Source organism: Sturnus vulgaris, chromosome 1 (assembly GCF_052056855.1).
Source record: "Sturnus vulgaris isolate bStuVul1 chromosome 1, bStuVul1.hap1, whole genome shotgun sequence".
NCBI classification, from domain to species: Eukaryota; Metazoa; Chordata; class Aves; order Passeriformes; family Sturnidae; genus Sturnus; species Sturnus vulgaris.
Window position 1 is genome coordinate 122,055,407 of NC_142243.1, and position 23,451 is coordinate 122,078,857.

The 23,451-nt window shown below is 36.5% G+C and overlaps 1 protein-coding gene across 3 annotated transcripts in view; it reads right to left on the bottom strand.

The window, feature by feature from the left end:
• PDE7A (phosphodiesterase 7A) overlaps window positions 1-23,451 on the bottom strand; it is a 75,564-nt gene that overhangs the window by 33,641 nt on the left and 18,472 nt on the right. For all 3 annotated transcript variants that reach the window (XM_014873028.2, XM_014873027.2, XM_014873030.2), the window contains exon 2: window positions 2,382-2,442. In XM_014873028.2, the coding sequence (XP_014728514.1) occupies window positions 2,382-2,442 (61 nt within the window). The remainder of the gene's footprint in view (window positions 1-2,381; window positions 2,443-23,451) is intronic.

The window sequence follows — 23,451 nt, forward strand, 5'->3', positions numbered from 1 at the left end:
TTGGTGTAAATGAATTTCCATTGGAACAGCCTGAAAACATTGAATGAAGCAAATTCATGGCCAGCACAACTAAACAAAGGCAGAAAGACTTATTGTAAATACTCTCAGCCTTGTATTTTTGGTCTGCTAAGATAAACAACTTATTAAGGTATATTTTGTTAGTATATACAGTCTGTATGGAATAAAACCAACCAAGTAAAAGTCAACTCTTCTCATGACTGTGCCTAACTTCCCATTAAGTTACAGCTGAGGATTCCTTATAACTTATTCTGCTCAAGTGTACTAACTTAAACAGAACAAAGCCAAAACTCTCTACTGTAGGAAATGCAGTGCTTCACATTTTTTTGTAAAAAATTTTAATGGAATATATTAACCCTTGAATCTACTCTGATATGAATGGTTCTACATACCGATGAGTCCAACTGTTCAGCTTTCAGGCTGGTCTTTTTTACAGTCCATTTACAAAAATAATAAATGTGTAAATAATTGCTAACTTGTACAGTATAGTACACATAACATTTGGGAAAACCAAGTGATCTCTATTAAGTGAGAAAATAACACAAATTTATCACATAATGATTCAAACATGCCATGACTAATTTTTTGTTTGCTTGTTGGTACCCTCCTCCCCCACCTAAGCTGGAAGTCAGTCCTTTAAAATATTTAGTGCTTCTGAATAGCAGAACAGCATGAATTAATTATGCCAGTAAGAGTTATACTATTCATAACAAGCACCAATCTCATTATGTAATAATTAATTCCAATGAGAGTACAAGTGAAAGATTAATTTACTTAACATCATGTTCTGAATATTTTCCAGTTCTACCTATGAGAATAGTGGAAGATTTCCAAGATAAATTAGAATTTTCAATCCATTCAGATGTATATACCAAAACCAAGAGGAAGCCATGCTTTGCTTCTCTCTAGAATTACTTGAGCATTATTACAAATCCTTCTGCAGAAATGATGGGCCTAACTACTTAATTTTAACTTTTGAAAATAAAATAAATCTATTTACAACAACAACAAACCCAGCAGCTTTTTCAATAAACATTTAGAACCAGAATCTTCTGTTCTCATTTTAACAAATCCCCAAAGTAATTTAATTCTCTGATCAAAACTCCTTCAGTAGACAGTCAGTGCTATAGTATTAACAACTTCACAAATGCAAAAAAAATCAAAATAACTGAGAAAAAAAAAGTAAAGCTGCTAAATCAAAACTGGATTTATATGTATATATGACCACATATTCCTACATATGTAGGTTAGGACTATAAATTCATATACACACATATACATATATATATAGCTTACAACTTTAAATTCCTAGACAATGCAGTTATGAATTCCTGGGGACTTAATATGTACAATATACAACTAAACTGAAAAGACTCAAGGCATAAAAAGACATGTTCTGGTTGATTTAGCTGGATATGGTTAAGAATTTGCAAGAGTAGCTGTTGGTGTTCATTGAGCTGTGTGAGACATCATGCAAGCATTCATAGTCCATTTCAACACAAATTCACAGCTCAAGGTGGCTTAAATTAAATGGCATCATTTAGCAGTGAAACAGACTTCGAGCACATACACAGTCCCCATGCCATCTGCACCACCAGCAGCCTCCAGAAGAGGTGCGGGAAATCCTGGATCCGGCAGCCAGATCTGCAAGAGCTTTGCATCTCCTCTCAGCAAGTGACCTCAACTCCTTCTCTGCACTCACTGTCACACAGGGTCTCCCCTGGATGCTTTTCCCTTCCAATGCCATTCTTTCATTTGAATTTGGCTTTAACCTTTAATCTCCTTGCCACTCTGGAAGCACTCCTCAGTAAGTCGACTGAACTATCCTGCCCTGTCAAGCACTCTTTCCTTTCTCAAGTCACCTTCTAGGATTAATGAGAAAAATATTTTTTAAATCATATCATTATTTCAAGAATACCTCATACATTTCATGGCCTCAGTACTGAAATTTTCAAGAGTGTGTAGTAACTCTCCAACAAATGTTCTCTAAGTCAGTTTTAACTAGAAAGATACCAGGCAGAGGTGGCAACTTCCATTGCAGCAAGATCAATTATGAGTCATTTAGAAAACTTTCCTTCTACCAAACACATTGGGTTAATTATAGGAACTTTCTTTTTTCTTTAATATAGGAGTAAAACATCCTACACAATGTTTAACTCAGGAAAAAAGAAAATAAAGAAGGCAAACAACCAAAAAACCCAAGTCAACACAAAAGAACTCACACTCTTGTAAAAATTCTAACCAAAATATTACCCAGGAGAAAAAGAATGGTAAGTTTATTAATTCAACAGACAGATAAAAATGCTATTATTTAAATCAACCATAAATGTTGGAACTTGCAATATAGAAAATGGTATGCTTACCTAGCATACGAATGTACAACGCAGTCTGATCAGAGCTGTCATAGGAAATTGCTCCACGTCTCTGTAAAAAAAGTGTATTTTAAGCAAGTTAGAAGCAAATAACTTTTAATTGAAATTAAAGTATTAATTGACTATTTCCATTTTACCTCTCACAATAATTTTAGAAATTGTGTCTTTCATGCAAAATGCATCTTTCAAGTATACACATCTACTGATTTTGCTTTAAGAGGGACAAAAGAAGGATAGTAATTGGTAGTGAAAAGATTATGAAAAGCAAGATCAGAGTGTGGTAAAAAACACCTCCATATATTTCTTTCCAATGTTCCTCAATCATTCCTCACAATAGAAAAGACATAGAACGAGATTACACAGACACAAGAAAGTGCTTCTCAAGGCCTTCTAGAACACCATACTTGAAACAAATACTCGCAGTTCCTGGTTTATATATCTACTTTTACCTATGGGGTATTTCCATCTTCAAAGGTAAAAGATGTAAAAGAACTGAAATTACACCATTACTGAAGCCCTAGGATGCCACGTGCTACTTTAATTCTACCCTGTATTTTCTTGTAGGCAAAGCAAGATATCACTGAGGTAAGATGTTATACAAAAAGGTATTTCAGAGAAAGCCAGAAAGTAGTATTTCAAATTTGATGAGAAAAGTTCAGAAGAGTCATCAAGTCATCCATGTACAACATCAATATACTCCCGCATAAGCTGCATTTCTCACCTACATGGGACACATATGTTTCATATACACTCAGCAACTGCTGTAGTTAAAATCCAGGAAGTCTCCCACAAAGTGGTAAACTGGTCCTCTAACAGCTAAAAATCGGAGGCATGTTCTCACTGGCATCACACAGTCTGCAAAGCATGACTCCACCTAGCATCCAGCCCCACATCTTGGCTTTATTGTACTTTGACCATCTTCTGTCCCTTCCTAAGGCCTTCATTAATGTAACCTGTTAATCCTAGAATTAGAGCATCCCCTTCACAATCAGATTTCCATTTTGACAGTTCAAAACATTCATTCTTTACAGAAATAAGATTTTTTTGTGGGAGATGCACATTTGAAACTCCTATGACCTTTCTCTGTACACCATACTACTTTCTTACACTGAGGACACTGAAGTCCTTGATGCCACCAAGAGTCCCTACATGACTTTGAGAACTTCAGAAAAAAGTCAGCCTGGTGGCAAACACAATCACCCATTTTTTCATCTGTGCATCAGAAACACTACCTCATGGACACACAACACAGCCTGAAAATGTGCAAGTTCAAAAGATAAGAAATCAAACAATGTCAGGAAATAGGATAGGAAAAATAATGTTGGCTATTGAGAAGAATTCTGAAGGAAATAAAAATTACATGGAAAGGCAAAAAGGCAGGACTGTTGATATGTATCTACAGAACAACCTGAATGAACTCAAATACAGACTAGAGATGCATAACCTCAATCATTGTGATCTATATAAGTGATGCGCTAAAACTCTAAATTCCAAATAAGTTACACTTATTTTTTAAAATATTTTTCATCCCAAAACAAAAATTAAAACATTACACTTGAAGTTGTAGAAGTTTGGGGTTTTCTTCCCAAAAGTAAGCTTAATATGCAATTATAGAAGTGACCAAAAGACCTAGCTCCAAATGGGGTCCAATAATAACAGCTGTTGCAAAGACTACAAGGAAGAACTCCCTGTACAGAACTGATATTTTGTCTTAGCTTTTGTTCTATATTTCCTTGGAAGATCATAAACCATGCAAATAATTCCTCAATATGTGTTGGTACAGCATTTCTCACAGCATTATGCCTGTCCCAATGGGAAAGGCAAAAATACAACTCATCAGCCAGAAAATGATGCTGACTTCTCACTAACATTTTCAATGTTTTCCATTAAACTTGCCTCCGAGTTTCAGAAAATCTCAGCTGAATATATTCAGCCTAGAACATTTCATATCACTGACTAGGCACAATCAGTGATGTAATTTAGTGCTAACTTGCAATTTGCACCTGTCTATCACAGATTTCTGGACATGTCCAGTACAGTTCTGTAATCTAATACAGGAGAAACCTAAGCACACATGTAGCTACAAGACCCACGTACAACTGGAGCATTAGTCTCCAAGAAAGAAAACAATATACAAAAATTTACTGAACAATAAATCTTTTTGATATGTTGATTCTAAACTATTACTTGCTCCCTAAAATAAAATATTGTTAGATAAAGCAGTATATATAAAGTAGTGCATCCATGTATGATATCAAATACAAAGCACATTTTTAAAAACATACAATAATTGCTTATACAGACAAGTGATTTTGCTCTGCAAGGATATATTTGAAACAATCAAATCTAGTAAAATTACCTTAGAAAGTTTGGTTCTCTAAGGAAAAATAGAGACAATTCATTGTATAAAGTTCACTAGCAATACTACACAAATAGTAGGACAATTTCAGCTAATTCTGCTAAGAGGACTGAGGTCTCAAAGATACTTATTCATTGAAATTTGTTAAATAAAATAGATAAGAGGAAAACACCTATTAGCAAGTTCCATGAACAGATTCTGGGTGGGTGATGAGTGGTCAGATCTTCTATCTTTAGACCAGGCAAATAAGTGGGGTACGTGGTTGAGCACTGTGCTGGGCAGTCAGAGACAAAGGACAAAGCTAATGGTACAGAGGGTTTTTTAGCAATTTGTGATAAATAAACAAATAATATTGCATTCATCCAGACATGGACTGCTTTGCGTCAGCTTACCCTGCAAATGCAAAATAATCTACTGCAGGTTGTGGTGCATCACCTATTTTTCCACTTCAAATAATACAGTCAGTGCATTTGTTATTCTAACCCCTACAGTACTCTAGAAAAATGCAAGGAAAAAGGCAGAAAGAGAGAAGTAATTTAAAATACCCTGCGTGTGGTTCTTTAAGATATACTGCCCAGATTCCACTATTTAAATCCAGCAAACAGAAAAACTAGATTTAATGCTTCACCTTTTACTGTGATATGATCTGACAGACAGCAAATTCATAAGAAGGAAGGCAAATGTGTCTTGAAGAACTAAAGTTACTGTAAAGCACTCAGCCATTTAAACCATTTAATCAGCAGGATTTTACCCTTGTTGATGACCAAAAATGCCACTCTCCTCATTGCTAATCAAAGGCCCACTCTCTATAGCCTATGCCAAGGCACCAAGACTATACTTATCCTAAAAATACACCTTACTTACACAGTTGAGACAACCATATCAGACACTGAATCACTCTACAGACACCTTGGATCAGAAATCTTCATGGATTAAGACTGGCTTCTGGCACCTTGAAATATTACTTGTTGTCATGTTATTGTCAATATTTTTAACTCACTTAGCATAAAAATTAATTTCTAAATCTCTGCATCACCTCTTCAGTCTACCTGAAGATTGTACTGTTAATAACAATATTGATCCTTGATCAAACAAATAAGCATCATTCCAGCAAGCAGGCAGAATTACAAGTGCCCAAAGACAAGACAACTCTAATGTGTTTGTGTTTGGGCAGGTTCCGTTTTCAAGCACAAGGACAACTTGGTTGGGTCTCAACTGCTCTGCTCCTTTCCAGGCACGAGCACAGCCACCTGAACTGGATGGGCTGTTTTGCTTCAGCAGTGAAGATGGATGTCAGAAAGATGACTCGGAAGGATTGCTTATACAGGACTTCCACTTTCAAAGCCTCACTTTAAACTTCAGTTTCACGCTAGAGTATCTTTATTCTTCCAAAGGGCAACACAGTAAAAAAGTTTCGTTTTTTCTTATCTTTTGAGACATATTTATGTAAAGTGAATGGAAGAAGTTCAAATTAAATTGGAAGATCCATTAATCCTCTAAGAACAACACTGATACAAGGACTCTGCAAAAACCTGCAAAGGGAGTATCTACCAGAACTTAGATTTAAGTCAGGTCCCTCTGAACATCTTTTCACAGAGTACAGAAAGTTATTAAAGGCCATGCAATGGGAACAACATGTCAAAATAGTACACAGATACATCTTCAAAGGGAAACCGCTTCAGTGATGCTTGGGAGTACAAGCATTTGCATGTACCACTTGGAAACGGAGCACCTGCTGCTGTTTGTGTCAAACAGAAATGTTTCCATTGATGTATCAGTTTTATCACATGGACTTCCCAATCTTGTTGAGAGCACATCATCAGCATTACTGCTGGGCACTTAATTTTGGCAAGGGCCAGCTTGCGGACTGTCTAGCGAAACAACTCCTAGTCTCATTCTCTAACAAAACTTGCTAGAGCTGTTGGCCTTCAAAATTCTCTACCATCCATCAGAAACAACCATCCATGCTTTTTGATGGACTACACAACATTCATTTTGCTACTCAGTTGTTTCTTCAGAAGCTGGGAAAGAAAAGACAGAGGACAGAGAGCAACACAGCCAGGCAGGTGTCTTTACCTACTTGACTTTCCAGTCCAAGCTCTCTGCTGAACTATCAGAGCACTAGTCTCAACTGCTCTGAAGACAAGCATGGAGAAGCTGTTATACCATGGCAACTGCAATGTATTGGTTATGCTGTCTCAAACATACACACTTGGAAAGCATTTAAGATCATAAGACAGTTTATGAACTAGAAGTCTTAAGATAAACTAGTTAAGACCTCATTTCGCCAACTATTACTAAATTTCAAAAGCAAGACTGTCACGTATCTTAGACTTGAAATTTCAAGTATTTAAAAGTTCCATGCTAAGTTTCACAGTTTTCCAAAAGGCACCATCAAGTTTTTAATTCACTAAAGCACAGAAAAATGCTCTTTACAAGCACTTAAATTGACACTAAATTCAGGTTAGTCACTGCAAAATGGTCGTACAACTATTTAAAAAATTCACTGCAGTTCAAAGCCTTACTCTGAAAGTTTATCAAACCAGCAGTAAGAAAATACCATTAATACTGCCTTCCTGAAATTTAATCAGCAATAAGAACCACATCTTTCCTTCAAATATTCAAATGTGATAATTTTAATGTTTTCTTCCATATAAAGCTATTTCACATGATCACCTTCCAAGATAGACGGCAACCATTTTTTAATTTAGCTATCATTTGAATGACAGTTATCAATGTTAGTGACACATATCTCACAAGCATCTGTAAGCTATTTTCTCTTATATATCTTAGAGGTATATCATGAGGTATAAGATTTATCTAAAGCTTTATCAACATAAAATATACAAAATGAAAGCTTGACAATTGAAAGAATGTACAGTCCAAAAAACCCATAAGCAATTGGTTTAAGTGAGGACAGTAACACCCAGGGGTATTGCCTAAGGATACTAAATCAGAATAGCAGAAAGACTCAATAGCAATGGCAAAATAGGTAATAGGATGAACACAAAAATATTAATTCTTTAAAAGAAACCACCACTAGCACATGTAAAACCACAATCATAAATAGCAGAGAATATTATGCCTAACTGAATTATGTCAGCTACCTGGAATTCCTATTTTTTCCCACCTTAAAACAATCTCTGACCAAACCGGATTAGACAATCCTTGAACAGGTTTTTTATGTCAAGTTCCAAAAAGCCAGCAGTTCAACAATATACCAGTAAAATGCAGATGATGTACTGGTCTCCACAGATTTACAGCCTGTGTGCTAATCTGCCTTCAGTCACAAGCAAACATTCACTGGGTATCCTGACAAAAGTTGTTACAAGTGCTAGCAACTAAGCCTGACCATTTTTGCTTTTAATAAATTTAGAAACGTTATTGGCAATGACTGAAGAGTACAAGCATGGATGCCTGGCAAAGCTTGCTTTCACAACAAACTCAAATTCATGCTTGTTCATATTCTCCTGTTAATTGTACAAAAATTTTAGAAGCATTTATCAGCAACAACAAAAAAATGTATCCATAAAAGTAGGAACTCTATTTTTTTTTCAGTTTCCTTCATTCTCTCCAATGATTCTGGCTCTCCTTCATAATCCTACACTTAAATTTATTCCTCCTTTTGGAATTAATTCCAGATTATGCAGCAAGATATGCTGAGAAGAGCTTGGTCTCATCTCCAGACACCAATTGCACCTATATTTGCTAGCACAAATATCCATTATGGGGATACTTAGATTCTTTGGAATGAGAGAGTAAAAACTTAATCCTAACATTAGCATGCATTTTTCAAAACACAGGGATCTCAAATGGAAAGGCTACAAAGTAAGTAAAGTAGATATTTCACATAAGCAAACAAAACTGGTATTTCCACTCCTGCAACTCTGAAATCAACAATACAAAAAGGATATCCTGTCCAGGAAGCAAAATACTAATTTGCACTCTTCTCTCTATGTTTAAAATTGTTTTTTCCTTATTTTCACAAAGGCTTTAAAGTGCTATAAAACTGAAAATCTATTAGAAACAGAGACAAGCCAACTCCTGCCATTCAGAAGCCATTTCAGATCCCTTTTTCCCCGTCTCCTAACTGGCACTGCTACAAACACACTCCTTCCCACTTCAAGGCAAGCAAAAGTCAAGAGATACAAAATCATGTATGAACACTTAAGAAACACAATCTTAAATGGCAAATTATGTTTCCAAGACAAATTAGATTTTAAAAGGCAAGATAAGTACTTGTGAAGTTCTTAATGACTTATTCTCTCTCAGACTACTTATAAACCCAGTTAGTCAAAACAGATTTAAAAAGTGGCCTACCTTAGAAGTAATCCATTTGATAAGGATCAGAGCTAAACACCAGATCAATGCAATTCCCATTGGATCACCCCAAATACCTGAAGCATACTCTCCCCCCGACGGCGGCCAGTGCTGAAAGCAGCAGGGCACAGCAGTGAGGCACAAGGCAGGCGGCAGCTGTCACCTGACAGCCCCTGCAATGTGCTCTGCCCCACTCCTCTCTCGCTGCCAACGCCGGACTCAACAAGAAAGTTTTACAACCAGAGGACATGCCAATCAGTAAAACCTTACTAAACCCCACAGAAATGCTAAAGGAAATATAAAACCACGATTACATCCTTTCATCCTCTTTAAATACAGCAAAGTGTGCCAGACAATAGGCTCAAACTCCAGTAGACAAAACACTCGGGCTAAGTCAGGATACTGCCTTGCCTTCAAATACTATGAAGAGCCTGTTTGCAGCAGATTCCACCACTTGTGATATTCACAAGTTCCTTCTATCTCTGCCACCCGGAAAACTGCTAAGAACTGAGCTTCAAAACATATTTAAAAATTGCTTTTGTAGCAATGTACTGTAAATAACGTTAATGAAAGTTAATGCACCAAATACGTGCAATTGTTCAAACCAATGGTCATTATCTAACTTCTTCTGCCCACTAAATACCAGGCCATCCTTCCTACTGTCTTTCTAGCCATTCACACTCATGCCTGAACTGGCACGGGGCTTTCATTTATTGCTCCAAAGGTTAAACCTAACTACAGCCTCCCTAGCCCTTTCCAGGGCTGGAAAGCAGTCTAACTTCCTCCAAGAGCACAGATTATGCAGCAAAGTGGTCCTACATGCTTGGTGCAGCCTTGATATTCATTCTAATTTCTGTCATTTTAAGCTGACAAAAGTGTTTCGTTTCATAAATACAAAGAAATTTCAAATACTTTGGAAAAAAAGGAGCTACAGTGGGGGAGGAAAAGGAACAGTGTAGGATAATGAGGAGCTTAAAAGGATGAAGCTGAATAACTGATAGCAAAATTATATGGAGAGTCTGCTCTTCCCATAATTTTTTTGGTTTTTTTGCAAAACAATCAATTGCAAATTCCAATATGTGCACAAAACACAAAACATAGCACAGATCACCGAAGGAGTAGGTTTTTTAACATTAAGAAACTAATTTCCTCTCCTCACAGGAAAAGAGGATACATACCACACTGGACGTTTACTGAATTAAGGAGAAGATTTGTTAAGTGGGATAGGGTTCTTTGTTATTTTATATCATGAGTCCAAATATTTATAACGTCTTTTAAGCATTAATCATGGTCTCAGCACAACCAGTGAATCCCTACAGAACCATTACATTTCAACCATTTATTTTCTGCCCTGTCCCCATGCCCTGGAAAACCAGTCAGATCAAAACCAAAAGCCAGAACATTCAGAATGGGCCTTTTGGTACCTCACTTAATGAATGCAGCACTCATCTAAAGGTCTGTCAAGTTCGACATAAAAAACAAACTGTAATAGAAATAGATTTAAAAACATTACCCCTCTGAACAGCTGACAAGGTTAAAACACCCTGACAATTAATCACCACTAGTCGATGTTTCTTTAAAAAAACAAACCCACAATAAATGGCATCAGGCTATATTTGCATTACAATTTGGCACAACTGGAGCAGATTAAAACACAGCTGCTACTCAGAACTTTACACCTATACTGTATGAAGTCCAGGAGTTTAAATTTTTTTTTTTTTTTTGCAGGCCATATTTACTCCAGCTTCCTGAAACAGACTCTACCACAGGAGGTTCAAAGCTGCCAAAAAATGACCCAGTAACTCATCAAATCTCTACAACACTATTGAGGGTTAAGGCACATTTGGTGCACAAAACAAGTGAAATTATTTCATTTCTTTTGGAAGAGGCCTGGCTAGCATACACCAAAACCACTCCAGAAAACAACCAAATGGGCACAGCAAACAGGAACAATGAGGTGATTTACTTCAAGATGGAACTCTCCTATGAATAAAACTCCAGCATAAATAGCCTTATAGTTTTTGAAATACCAAGCATTCCTCTCTGTCATCATTATTATCAATCCCTGACAAGTCTTCTGTTTCACTGTCTCAAAACATACGAAGATGTTCTTGGAGTGTGTGCATGGTCTTGCCCCAGGTATATGGAGGAACACTTCCTTCCACCAGTTTCAGAAATAAAATATTACCTTAGTAAACAGAGCTATACAAAGTGATCACCCTTTCCTCTTTTGTCTTCCACCATTAAGTGGTTTAATTAAGAATCCTTCTCTGACTGAAAGTTTTTTTAAAACTGTCTCATGCTTAAGTTTAATATGAGAACACAGAAATAAAAGTATTTGACCACCTGTTAAGCACCACTACACCATTATTTGTTTTAATTACGGCTTGAAAATGTAAAGACTGTTTTGGGAATACAATTCTGAATTTGGGGACAGCATAAGATCAGAAAATGCACTGGGTTGTATGAGAAGTTTAAGAAATCAACACAGAAGCTAAAGTGCTTCTTTTGGAACAAGAGCTGCTTTGAATAATAACCCCACTAATAATTCCAAGGTGAAAGCGAAAGAAATTACGTTTTACAAATATGTGGGAGAAATTATTTATGGTTATTAATATATACGGTAAACCCACAAGCAGAAGGCTACATAAAAATGAGATAATACTAAATCCCCTGTGTTAACATACTCCCTGTTATACTCCCTCAGTTCTGGGACTGCAGGGACCCTGAGAGCTGTGGACACCACCATCAATCTCAGCTTCATCTTGAAACTAAGAAGCAAACCAAAAGGAATAGCTATCACACATTGCATTGTATTTTTTAAAAATTGGGAAAGTTGCTAATGCTGCTTCATTTTAATTCTTCTCTTTTTCTTTACTGCTTTCTAACAGATTCTTTTCCAGATTTTCTAAAACCCATTTTCTTGATGTTTGCAGAGACACCATGTTTAGTAAGGCAGGATTTACAGTACGTAACATTCACATACAAATCGTTACCTATTCCTCTCTCCTTACCATCAGCTCACACGTCCAAGTACAACTACTGTCTCTTACCATTTCTAAAGAAACAGAAATATCCCAATGGCTTCAACGTAGACTTGATGATATGCAGCACTGCAGATGCATTTAAGCAGTTAAAGGCACGTTTTGCTACAATTTTTGCATTTACTGAACAAATCTCTCTGTGCTATTCCTGATAAGAAAAGCATGCATTATCAATACAGGAGAAAGCAGTTAGGGTCTTGCAACAGTTGTTACAAAGATTCCACTAAGGAATTTGCTAAAGATACGAGTCTGCTCTCATTGGGAAACAGGAATCACATGGGACCAGCTCCTACCCATTCAAAGTAGTTCCCTAATTAACACACCATGATGATTTGTAAGGCTCCAATTATTTCCATATACAATCCTAGAGATCTGCAAGGCTCCATGTGGAAACCCATTATTTCCTTTTACGTACTCCACTGTTTGATCCAAGTACAGGATCCCAATTTCACTTGTATATTTCTAATACCCATCTGTTCCAATACTTTTCTATTTTTATTTATTTTCCTGAAGTTCATCAGCCCTGAGGAATGACTCAGGGTTGCCTTAGAAAGCTTAGTAACTCCTGTTTGTGCAGAAGTGTCTTTAAATGCTCCAACCCCCCCAGAAAAACCCATTTCAGTAATACCTACACGTATAAGAAATCCAGAGTTGAAGCAAGAGCACCAGATTTCAGTAACACCACTAGGTCTGAAATGATGCTCCATTTTAAGTACAGCAGGGCTTCGTACATCTCCATCACTGACTTTTTATCCTGAAGTTGGAGGCCTGTTGTTTATCACTCCTACTTGCCAGAATGACCTGATTTCTATGTGCATGCACTTGTACACCTGGCCCAGAAAAGAAATCTCCATGGAGTCTCCTTTGCCTTTCAAACACCCCCTTCTAGAACAGAGGCTTGATTTCTAGGATACGCTCCTGACTGACCTATTACTTGCTGTGAACCAGTCTGGGAACTTTACTACACTAACAGCATGTAATGACAGTAGAGGAATAAGCCTGTCATTTACAAATTCATCAGCACACAGTGGGGAAAAATACACACTAATTTCCATCTTTTCTTTGCTTTTCTCCCTGTCTCATTATATATCATGTATGATCTCTCTCTCCAGCAGACTTCACTAAAAAAAATAATTAAATGGTAATCTACGAGTATTCTTGTAACAAGTGTGGGTAGCTACTGCTGCAGCCCAACCCAACCACTAAACACTGCACTCAAGAGAAAAAAAAAGAAGAAAATGTACTATTATTGTTATAGATACTGAGAGCAGAACTTCTAGAATTTCACAATGTATATACAATGACCAACCTTTACAAATGCTACTTCTATTTACATCTTAATTTAAAATGTTATCTAAGCATTTAACTTCAAATTCAGCTACTTATTTAAAAGATTTGCCATGTTAGCTTAAGTTGCAATAGATACAAGATTCCAACTACTCTAGCTGTTTATTAACAAAATCATAGAATCATTTAGGTTGGAAAGATCATCAAGTCCAACCGCTAACCCACCACTGCCAAGTCCACCACTAAACCACTAAATGCCATATCTACACATTTTTTGAATAATTCCAGGGACAGTGACTCATCAACAAAGCTACATATCAGCTAGCAAGCCATAAGCAAACATGAAAATCAAGAAACGTAGCAAAATTCACCTTCAGGACCACAATCCCATATAAATCACCATTGCCACTGCCTAACTCATTGCAACCAAGCCCAAAAGGCTGGTTGATCTTAAACCAAGGGCTGAGAACTCCAAAACATGAACTTTGAAAGTCAAGGGCAGCTATGGATCCAGAGGGCAGAGATTATACCCTTAAAAACCACTTTTCAGCTTTAGAAATCTTCCACTTCAGCCCTCAGTAATTTAGAAAAGGAAAGAAACCCCCCCTTAGAAAATATACAATACCAATGAACGAAAGAAGTCAACAACTTGCATTTCTGTACCATCACCCATTCTGTGAATTTCCTATTGCTACTGCAACAGAGCAAGAGAAAACTATCAGGATCATGCTATGCGTCCTTTGTTTCTAAAAGGGGTAAGGGGTAGTCTATATTTTATAAACAAATCATATAAATCTTTGTCCAAAAAAAGCACATCATTAAACATTGCATTTTTCTGTTCACTGTTTTAAACCCTTCCTCTTATTTGCTCAACATCATGATTTTGCAGGTTAACAGAAATGGACATGTAACACTGAAAAAGACAAAACCATACGTATTGTAGTTGAGGGATATATAAGAACACTTTTTAAACTTCTTTGCAGAGATTAAACACCTTGAAACAGTTTACTTTTTAAAATTATTCTTTTGCAGTACAACTTAGAACACTCAGTGCCTCTGTCATATCATGAACTTCAGCTCTTTAGCTAGATGTGTTTTCATAAGAAAAGGTGTTATATGGTATAAACTGGCTCAGTGACAAGCAATCCAATCTAGATCATTTAAATGTAGAAATTCTAAAATGTACTGTTTTAGGTAAAACAAATCCCATCATTAAAATACAGTATTCTTCCTCTGATTTATGCAGACATATGTTTTCAAAGGATGTTTACTTACTATGGCAATTTAGGCCTTTTTTTAAATTCACAGAACTAAGATTTGTGCTTCTCTTCAGAGAAGAGATTTTGAAAAGAAGTTATACACCACTTTTTTCAAAACCTCTTTAAAGAAACAAGCAAATAAAAGTAAAAAAAAAAAAAAGTTAGGACAAATTTGACACACATGTATTTGTCATTTACTTTTTAGGAACTATTCATATTTCAACGCTTGGATGTAGCGAGTCTTATCACCTTGGACAGAGAACATACTAGCAGTTGTACAGATGCTCAGTCAGGACTGATCTGTGGCAGTCTGTACCTGCCCACGCCTGCTGGCAGGTACTGCCACCTGCTCATTCACAGTAAGAAACTGGGCCAGTTTTAGAGTTCAATACAAATGCCTTCATCTGTGATTTCAAAGAGTTAAAGAACTGTACCATTATTACAAGACAAAGTTCCACCAGGGTCTCAAGAATGCAATCCACTCAGTAGAGGCAGACTGTTCTGAAGTTGAGATGCACGGAGTTGACTTTTAGCTGCTCTAAGTTACTATGTTTCACTACTAAATACACCTTCAGCCAAGACTGAATGGTATACTGAAAGAAAATAAACAGCAATTTCAATTCCCACGTACTTCACATACTCCAAGTAACCCGGCTATGTAAGTGAGAACAGTTGAACAGTAACATGTGACAAGAAAAGCTACCAATGTTTTAGACTTTGGAATAAAAAAAATTATGTTCTATTTCTAAAGCATATCCTTTGAACAGTGAAAGATCATCTTACTGTGCTATATTTAAATGGCAATCTAAATAAAAAACATTGAAGTTTACAATCTCACAGAAAGGCACAGCAACACTGTCAACACATCACAACAACCAGCAAAGAAAATTACAGAACTTAAAGTCACAGAAGTTGTATCTTATAATTCTTTAAAAATTATCAACGGAAGACACAAAGGACACAACAAGTCTGTCTTCTAAATTCAAGGTCTAAGCATTCTGCCTTAGACAGAAGCTTTCCCAATAACTTTTATACTTATGTGAACACTACTAGCTCACCCACGATTCTTCAGAGCCTCCAGAAGTGCGTGTGTGGAAAGGGGGAGCACTCAGGGCCTTCCCCACACAGCAGCTCATGTATGAATTCCTACAGATGTGTCTGTCCAGCTCATGAACTCAGAGAAGAGAGCAATGCAGTGCAATAAATGAAGGCTGAAAGACACAGGGTCAGGGTACAATGTGAGATACTCCTTTTCCCTTGCTCCCTGGGCTTCTCTCTCATTCACACATGAAAAGGAAAAGGAAATAAATAAAATTTATAGTAACAACTAAGCCTCTATTTGACTAAGTGATGGGTACTCCCATAGCTATGAGGGCTCACCTCTCTCTAAGCCTAGAGTAATATCTTCCTGCCTGGTTCTTGTCTAGCAAGTTTTTCCTAATCCAGCACTGTTAAAAGCTACCTTTAACCCCTTCACGCACAATTCACTTTGTAGAAAGCATTTAAAGAACAGTTTTTACAAAATTAAAATATTCACGCTTGCTGAGACTCTCCAGGCAACACAGCTACCATTTACTTTAAGCAAGGATTTTCAATTTTCAAATCTCATTTTAAAAAAACTAACGATTACCACAGGGAAAAAAGAAACAAAGCAAAACCTAACACATTTCAGCAGCCCCCTAGGCACACTGGCATATGCTAAAGCTTCAACAGTATGTTAAATATTAGAAAGGCAGTAATAAAATCATCTTTGTTTCTGTTTCCTTGCTAGCCATCACACAAAAATATGAGGTTGTCAAAAAAGATTAAATTTCAAGGGGAAAGCTGGAAGATTCACTTTCACAAATTAAGCAGAGACAGCAACAGAACATCTGAAATGAATCAAGTCTGGCTTTCATTCTATTTTGATTATTCCCATTAAAGTAACTGAAGAACTACAGAGGACAAACACTGCAACTGGTTACACCATTTGCTGTCAAATTCACAAATCAATATTGTATTTAATTTACAATACGGTAGAATATGAAAATAATAATTAACTTCAAGTCATCACAGAGTTTATGAAGAACAAAGGATGTGAAAGAAAGATCACAAAAAGGCAAAGCACTAAAGTAAGAAGTCACACGTGGTACAGTATATGAAATACAGCAAAGATTGACCAACTACACTCAACTTCTTTCACCTCAAAAACAGAAATCCTAACATTTCAAGCTTAAAGAAAACCCAAACAAATGAAACTAACAAAAAACCTAAAACAAATAAAAATCAAACAAGAAAAAAACCCCACACACTGTATACAAACCCAAACCACAGCAGTTACAGTTTCTGCTACAATGCTCTCCCTAGAGGAAATTTATCTAGAGATGCATCTGCACTAAATATTTATTTCAGAATTTGCTTGCCCACCATACTCAAAAATGTTTTTAGTTTTCCAGTTAAGGATAAACTGACCAATTTCACCTGAACCCCTTAAACTTGAAGAAGCTCTAATAAGACAGTAAGCTGAAAATCCTAGTCTTCCCCATGCCACACACCTGCCATTTCAACACCTTCCCTCACTTTCCAGGCCATAATATATTATTGCCAGCTTCCCACTTTTCATTTTATTGAGCTACCTATACAACCCTTTTTCACATACTTTTAAACCCTCATTCTCTGACCTGTAGCCAATGCAGATTTCTTACAGCAAATGCTTTAAAAACTTGCTAATTAAGTTTTAATAAAGGTATTTTCATGCAAATTTTATGTTTTATAGACATTTACAGAGCTTTAAACATGTAGTTATTGCCTTGCATTAATATTCTGTCAGCATGTGGGCGTCAGCAATCCATGCATCCAAACACTTTTCATCAAAATCCAAATATACTTATTTCAGCTTCTCACCCACTACAGATAAAGCTGACCCTGAAACAGAGAGAGCTTTTCAGTAGTGTTGTGCCTCATGTCTGCAGGTGTTGCACTGAAAAAGGCTACTGTGCTCGAGACTGAAATACACTGAAAAGGCTCAGCATTCCATTAAGGAGATGTCAGTGTAAGAAATATAAAGAAAGAGGATTTTTTGTTTGTTTGTTTTTTTCTAAAAGGTCAGTACTAAGAAAGAAGTAGCTGACAAAGGCTCAAAACTCAAAAAATTTCAAGGCAAAAAAATATGTATGATTGCAATCGTGTTAGGGGAGTCATGGAAGAAGGTATGGAAATAAGGATACAAAGAAAGTGTTCTATTAATAGATTAATAAATTTTTGATACACTTCACTGCTAACACATTGACATAGAAAAGAAAAGGTGAAAAGTTAGAGGAGAAAATCTAGGGACTTCTCCAACTACAACTAATATCCTTCTACAGCCTTCTCTCAAGTATTATGTCCTTGTACACCTCATTATTCAACCTGAGTGTGCACTTTATCACATTTGCAACATTCCAAGACCTCCTAAAATTAAAACTACTTGAAAGGGTTTTTTTCTTACAGGGAATTCACAGAAGTACACCTCTGAATTTAATATGCCATTTCTGAATGTAACAAAAGCTACTTTAATTGTCAAGATTTTCATACAAAATAGAAATTGAATTAAGCATAGAAAAGAAGTTATTTCAATAGGATTTAAAAGATTTACATTTGTAAAATTACATTCCATTTCCATTTTACTTAGCTATCCTGCCGTGATGCTCAAAACAGCCATATAATTATTACATTGTTTCTTAAAGAAGCAAGAATTGTAGCAGTACCAACAAGAATGTTTATCTCTGAAGCTCCTTGCCACCCACTGGACACCTGTCAGTATTGGCACTGGCCTTTATGTGCCCATGTAAAGAAGATTTTGCATGGCATAGCCCTCTCTTGACCAAATTAGGCTAACCTCATCTGCATTGACATCAGTGCCTACAATTTTGGAATCTCATCGACAGAAATAGCTTTATCACAGGGCCCAGCATACAAATTAAGCATCTGTATAGGGCATGCTGAACTTGTGGAAGAGATAAAAAGCTGTAGTGGAAAAATCTTAGCATATACTTTGAAGCTGTATCTAATTGAGGCAACAGATAGCTACTCTGGGTGAATTTGTTATTTAAACTCTGGGGTTTAGTCCACTTGCTGTATTCACTGCACACAAGCTAATGACAAAATCTTACATTTTAACCAAGAATTATGACCAGTAGTTCAGTATGTATTTCAGGTATGTGGAAATCACAGACATTTTTAATACCAGATCCCAGTGCTGTCTTCAAATTTGGCATCACTAATCATACACACCACTAATCATCTGTTATTCTGTAAGAAGCCATTTCAGCTTGCTACGGGATTATCTGCAGGACTAAACTTGTGCTGTCTGCACAACAAACTAAAAATATCAAGACATAATCAATTTATTTAATGTTACATGATTTAGGCAGTAAAGGGGAAATCTGTAATATTGGATCATAATTACCTTATTAATGTAGTCAACTAATTTTACAGAGGAACTTTTGGAAAGGAGCAGAAGGACAAAACAATTAAGTTAGACAAGCAGCCCCTGAAACACATTTGGAAAATGAGGTATGAGAAAGAGAGGAGTAGCTTGTATGACTGCAGCAAAATTCCAGGCTTCTCATCATTGTCACAGATCAAAAGGCACACAGCACCACACGCCCCGTTCTCCAGGGGAGAGGAGGATCTGCTGTCAGTTACTTCTCCAAAGATGATGGAAGGCAGACACAGGACCTCAGTATAATTAAAGCCTTTCTCATTTTGACAGAACTTTAAGACTCATGGAAATAGAGATGATTATGCAGAACAAAAGAATAGTAGAAAACATTAAAAACATTTTTTTGCTTTAGAATAAGTTACTAAATATGGATGTTATTGCTCCTAGAGGGAACAGTACTGGAAGTGCAAAGACTACTCCCAAACACATAGCTAAGAAATACAGAAAGAAATGCAACCCAGCCTGCAGTTCAAGATCTCTGGGTTTTTGGAGGTGCCATGAGGAGCCAACCTGTGACACACACAACAGAACCTCACTTCCCATGCTATAAATCAACCTACCGCCACCAGAATTACCTCAATATCTTCCTTATTGCTTCCTACACAAAATGAAAAATTGTCCTCATCCCTCTAATCAAAATTTTCCAAACAACTCATTCTCATACTACTGTCCCCTCTTTTGCATCACATTTCACCAAATAGTGTAGGAGAATAGGAAAAGAAAGTAGCACATACTGTGGCTAACCCATTAGTCCAATAACATACCACACCAGAGAATTCCTTGAAATCACCAGTGAAAAGCCCAACTCTCGGTCTTTCATTTCCTTTCCAAACTGTGAAGAGAAAAATATTCTCAAATCCTAAAAATAATCAATTTATTTTCAACACTGAACTTTTTATTCTGCTTTGAGATACACAAATATTTCTATTAAGTAGTTTTTATGTCTTTCAAGGAAGTTTCAGACATGTCCTTCTAAACAAGCAATACAAACATTTTGGAAAATATCCTGCATTGAAGATATACTTGGCAACAAATAATTATCCAAAACAGTTTGTTTATTATAATCCGTACTTATGATGCCCTTAATTTTAAACTCGCCTCAAAAATATATTAAAAAAAAAGAATTACTAGCAATTCTCCAACAGCATACACTTGCTGTTGTTTAACAGATCCAGAGTAAGACTCCATTCCAGTTTTTCACAGAGTTCCCAAGTCAATTTATGCACACAGGTTGTTGCTCCCATAACTAAGTCATAATCCTTTACTTAAAAAATGGAAGGTCTGAAATGGAAATAGGCTTCACATAATGCAAAGGGCTCTAACTCCAAAGGAAGAATTAATTTTTTCAGCGGCTTCTCTAAAGCATTCATCAAAACTATCAGAGCACTTCACAAGTTGTTGCCCAGAGAAGTTGTGAATGCCCCATTCCTGGGAGTGTTCAAGGCCAGGTTGGATGAAGCTCTGAAGAGCCTGGTCTAGCGGAAGGTGTCTCTGCCCCTGGCAGAGGGGATGGAGCTAGATGATCTTTAAGGTCCCTTCCAATCCAAACCATGCTATGATTCTATGATAAGTATCCATCCTCGAACTCCAGCCCAGCATCAAGATCAGAGCCCAGACATCAGTTCTTCTGGGTACACAATTTAAGACTGCTAGAATTGTATTCTTTAATTTTTTTTTTTAATCACATATGGCCTACACATAAGCATGGCTCCCCAGCCTAAGCATCTCCCTCTTTTGAGTGGGTAGAGGAGAGGAAGAGGGTAGGAAAGGCAAATCAGGCTGCAAGATCTCACATCAAGCATTCAACAAATGAGAAGCATACAATCATGATGCACATGTCTATACTAATAAGAAATTACAAGATGGAAGCTTAAGAAGCATCTTTTTCTCCAGAGTGGCATTTAACTGTCCTTTAAATACATCCAATCCTTCTTTCTTAGACAAAAAACACAAGGTGTGGTTAAAACGCTTTTCACAAGAAAAGCAAGTGCATTTTTAGCAATAAAGGACACAGAGATTTCCTGTAAAACATTTAAAAACTAAAATCTCACAATGCATTCATGTAAGGATGTTAACATGGATTGCAGAGGAAATTGAAATGCGTATTTCCTAAATGCTGTGATTGTAGAGTTACATCCAAAAGGGAAGAAAACTTATTTCACAGCTCTTCTGTTTTACTTCAATTGGAGAAAAAAACAAAAACAACACAAACCAGAAAAACCCAGAAAAAACCAAACCAACAACCAAACTATGAAACTATTGGTCAGAATATACTTTACTCATACAACTTAAGAGAGAAATTAAAAACTCTACAATCATCTCAGAGACCATTTCTGGTGCTTTAAGATATAAAGTACATATATAATTCAATTTCTAAGTATAGAAAACAAAAATCTGTTTAAAAAACTAACACATTTAAAATGTATATTGAGCAATATAAAAATAAGTCTTTATATAGATATATACAAATACACTCAGCATGTAAGCTGGAACCAAATGCACAAATTTAAAGCAATCAATCATTCTTAATCAGTGAGTACAAACTTTTTCCAGAAAATACTACAATGCAAAAAAAAATTAAGGTAGCTTTGTAAATTGATATATTTTTATCCTTCTAGACCTGAGATACTTACACTTTTCCAGGAACAAGTTAACTTTCAACACTGGATTGGCTGTTTCTATTATCTACAAGCCCTATAGTTCATTAAAAATCTTTCAAACTGTGGATTTAGAAGTAGTCTGAAGCAGTTTCCTCTAGGCACACAATGTCGGCTAGGGTTTTAAGTAATGTAGTAATCAGGGCTAAGTGTGGACAGGGCATTAGCCATAAAGCAATCTGTCCTTAATGATGACAGTAAGTTTTCAAGTGGAGAGTTCATGCCAAAAATGCCTTTGAGCCTGAAAATCCAACACTGTACAAAGCTTTGAACAGGTTAGCCACAAGAGCACTGCAGAGTGCTCAAGAGCTGCCTCCTTTATAATTGAACACTGCTTAAGTCTCCTTTTTTAATAAAAGTAATTGCTTGATGTCTTAAAAATCCCCAGGTATAGCACAGTTCATCTGAAAAACTGATGCCTCTCATGCTCAGGTTACAGCTTGTTTTTAGTGGTACAAGAGTGCTTCAAGTAAGTACTTCCAGCCCACCTTGAACTGAGAGATTGCTATGCAGCATGGGGCACAACAGCCAAGGTTGGCACTGACTGGCACCTCAGTGCATGGACACTGTTGTATCTTCATTCCGAATTGTGCAAGACAGGTTTCAATGTAACACTCAACACCAGAGAAGCAGAAGTATGACTAATAAGATGAACTCCTTTCCTGGATCCAACCTCCCCCATACCATGGGCACACGGTACAGGAGGCTCGCTGCCCTTCAGCTCTACACCTTTCAGTCTTCCACTGAAGTATAGCTTGTCCTAAGGCAATATGTATCATTCCACCTCTTCCTGAATCCAGACATGTTGTGGAGGAGTGGGACAAGCTCATACAAATGCAAGGCTCCTGAAATGAGGAACTGGAGGAAAAAAAATATTTTCTACAACTAATGTTGGAAGACCACAAAAACACAGCTTTGAAATCAGAATTTTAACTTCTATAAGGGTTAGAAAGGCAAGTTTATTATTCTATTACAGAAAAATACTGTTTGAAAAGCAGTGTACATCTGTGAAATGCACGGGATACATTCTAGCTTGCATCAAGCAGTACTTTTTTATGTTAATACCTTCCCTTTTTGTAGGGAAAAAAATAAAGACAACTAGAATCTAAAAAATATCTTTGAATGCAAAGTTATAAAGGTCACAACAATATCCCTCACAAAACCACATGAAGGGACAATAAGCTACTTTTCCAGACGAGATTACTGGAAAGTCTCACAATATTTTCATGGTAATCACTCCATATAAAATGGAATTCCATAGGTGATATTATGCAAGTGGCTTAGCAACACCCAAACCCTTCCTATCTATAAATTAAATTACATCACAAACTCCTCAAAAGAGGAATTTAGCTTTTATTCTCTACACAAATATCACAGAATACTTATTTATTTTGCTTTAATTTTTCCTAGACATTCTGTACCTAAAATACATTCTAACAAACTCCCCTGATAGAATACTTTGCTATTTTTTCTCCTAACGACTATGTATAAATCATGTGCCACAGTTTGATAATCTCCCTTTAAAACTGAAAGGGTGGTGATTTCCATAACTGCCAGTATTTTTATTATTTAAATCATAAAGGGTGAAACACAAGAAACCCAATGAACAACTGAACAGAAAGCCTCCTTGCTACAATGTGGATAAAAGTAGCAGAGAAAGTTTAACACCAACA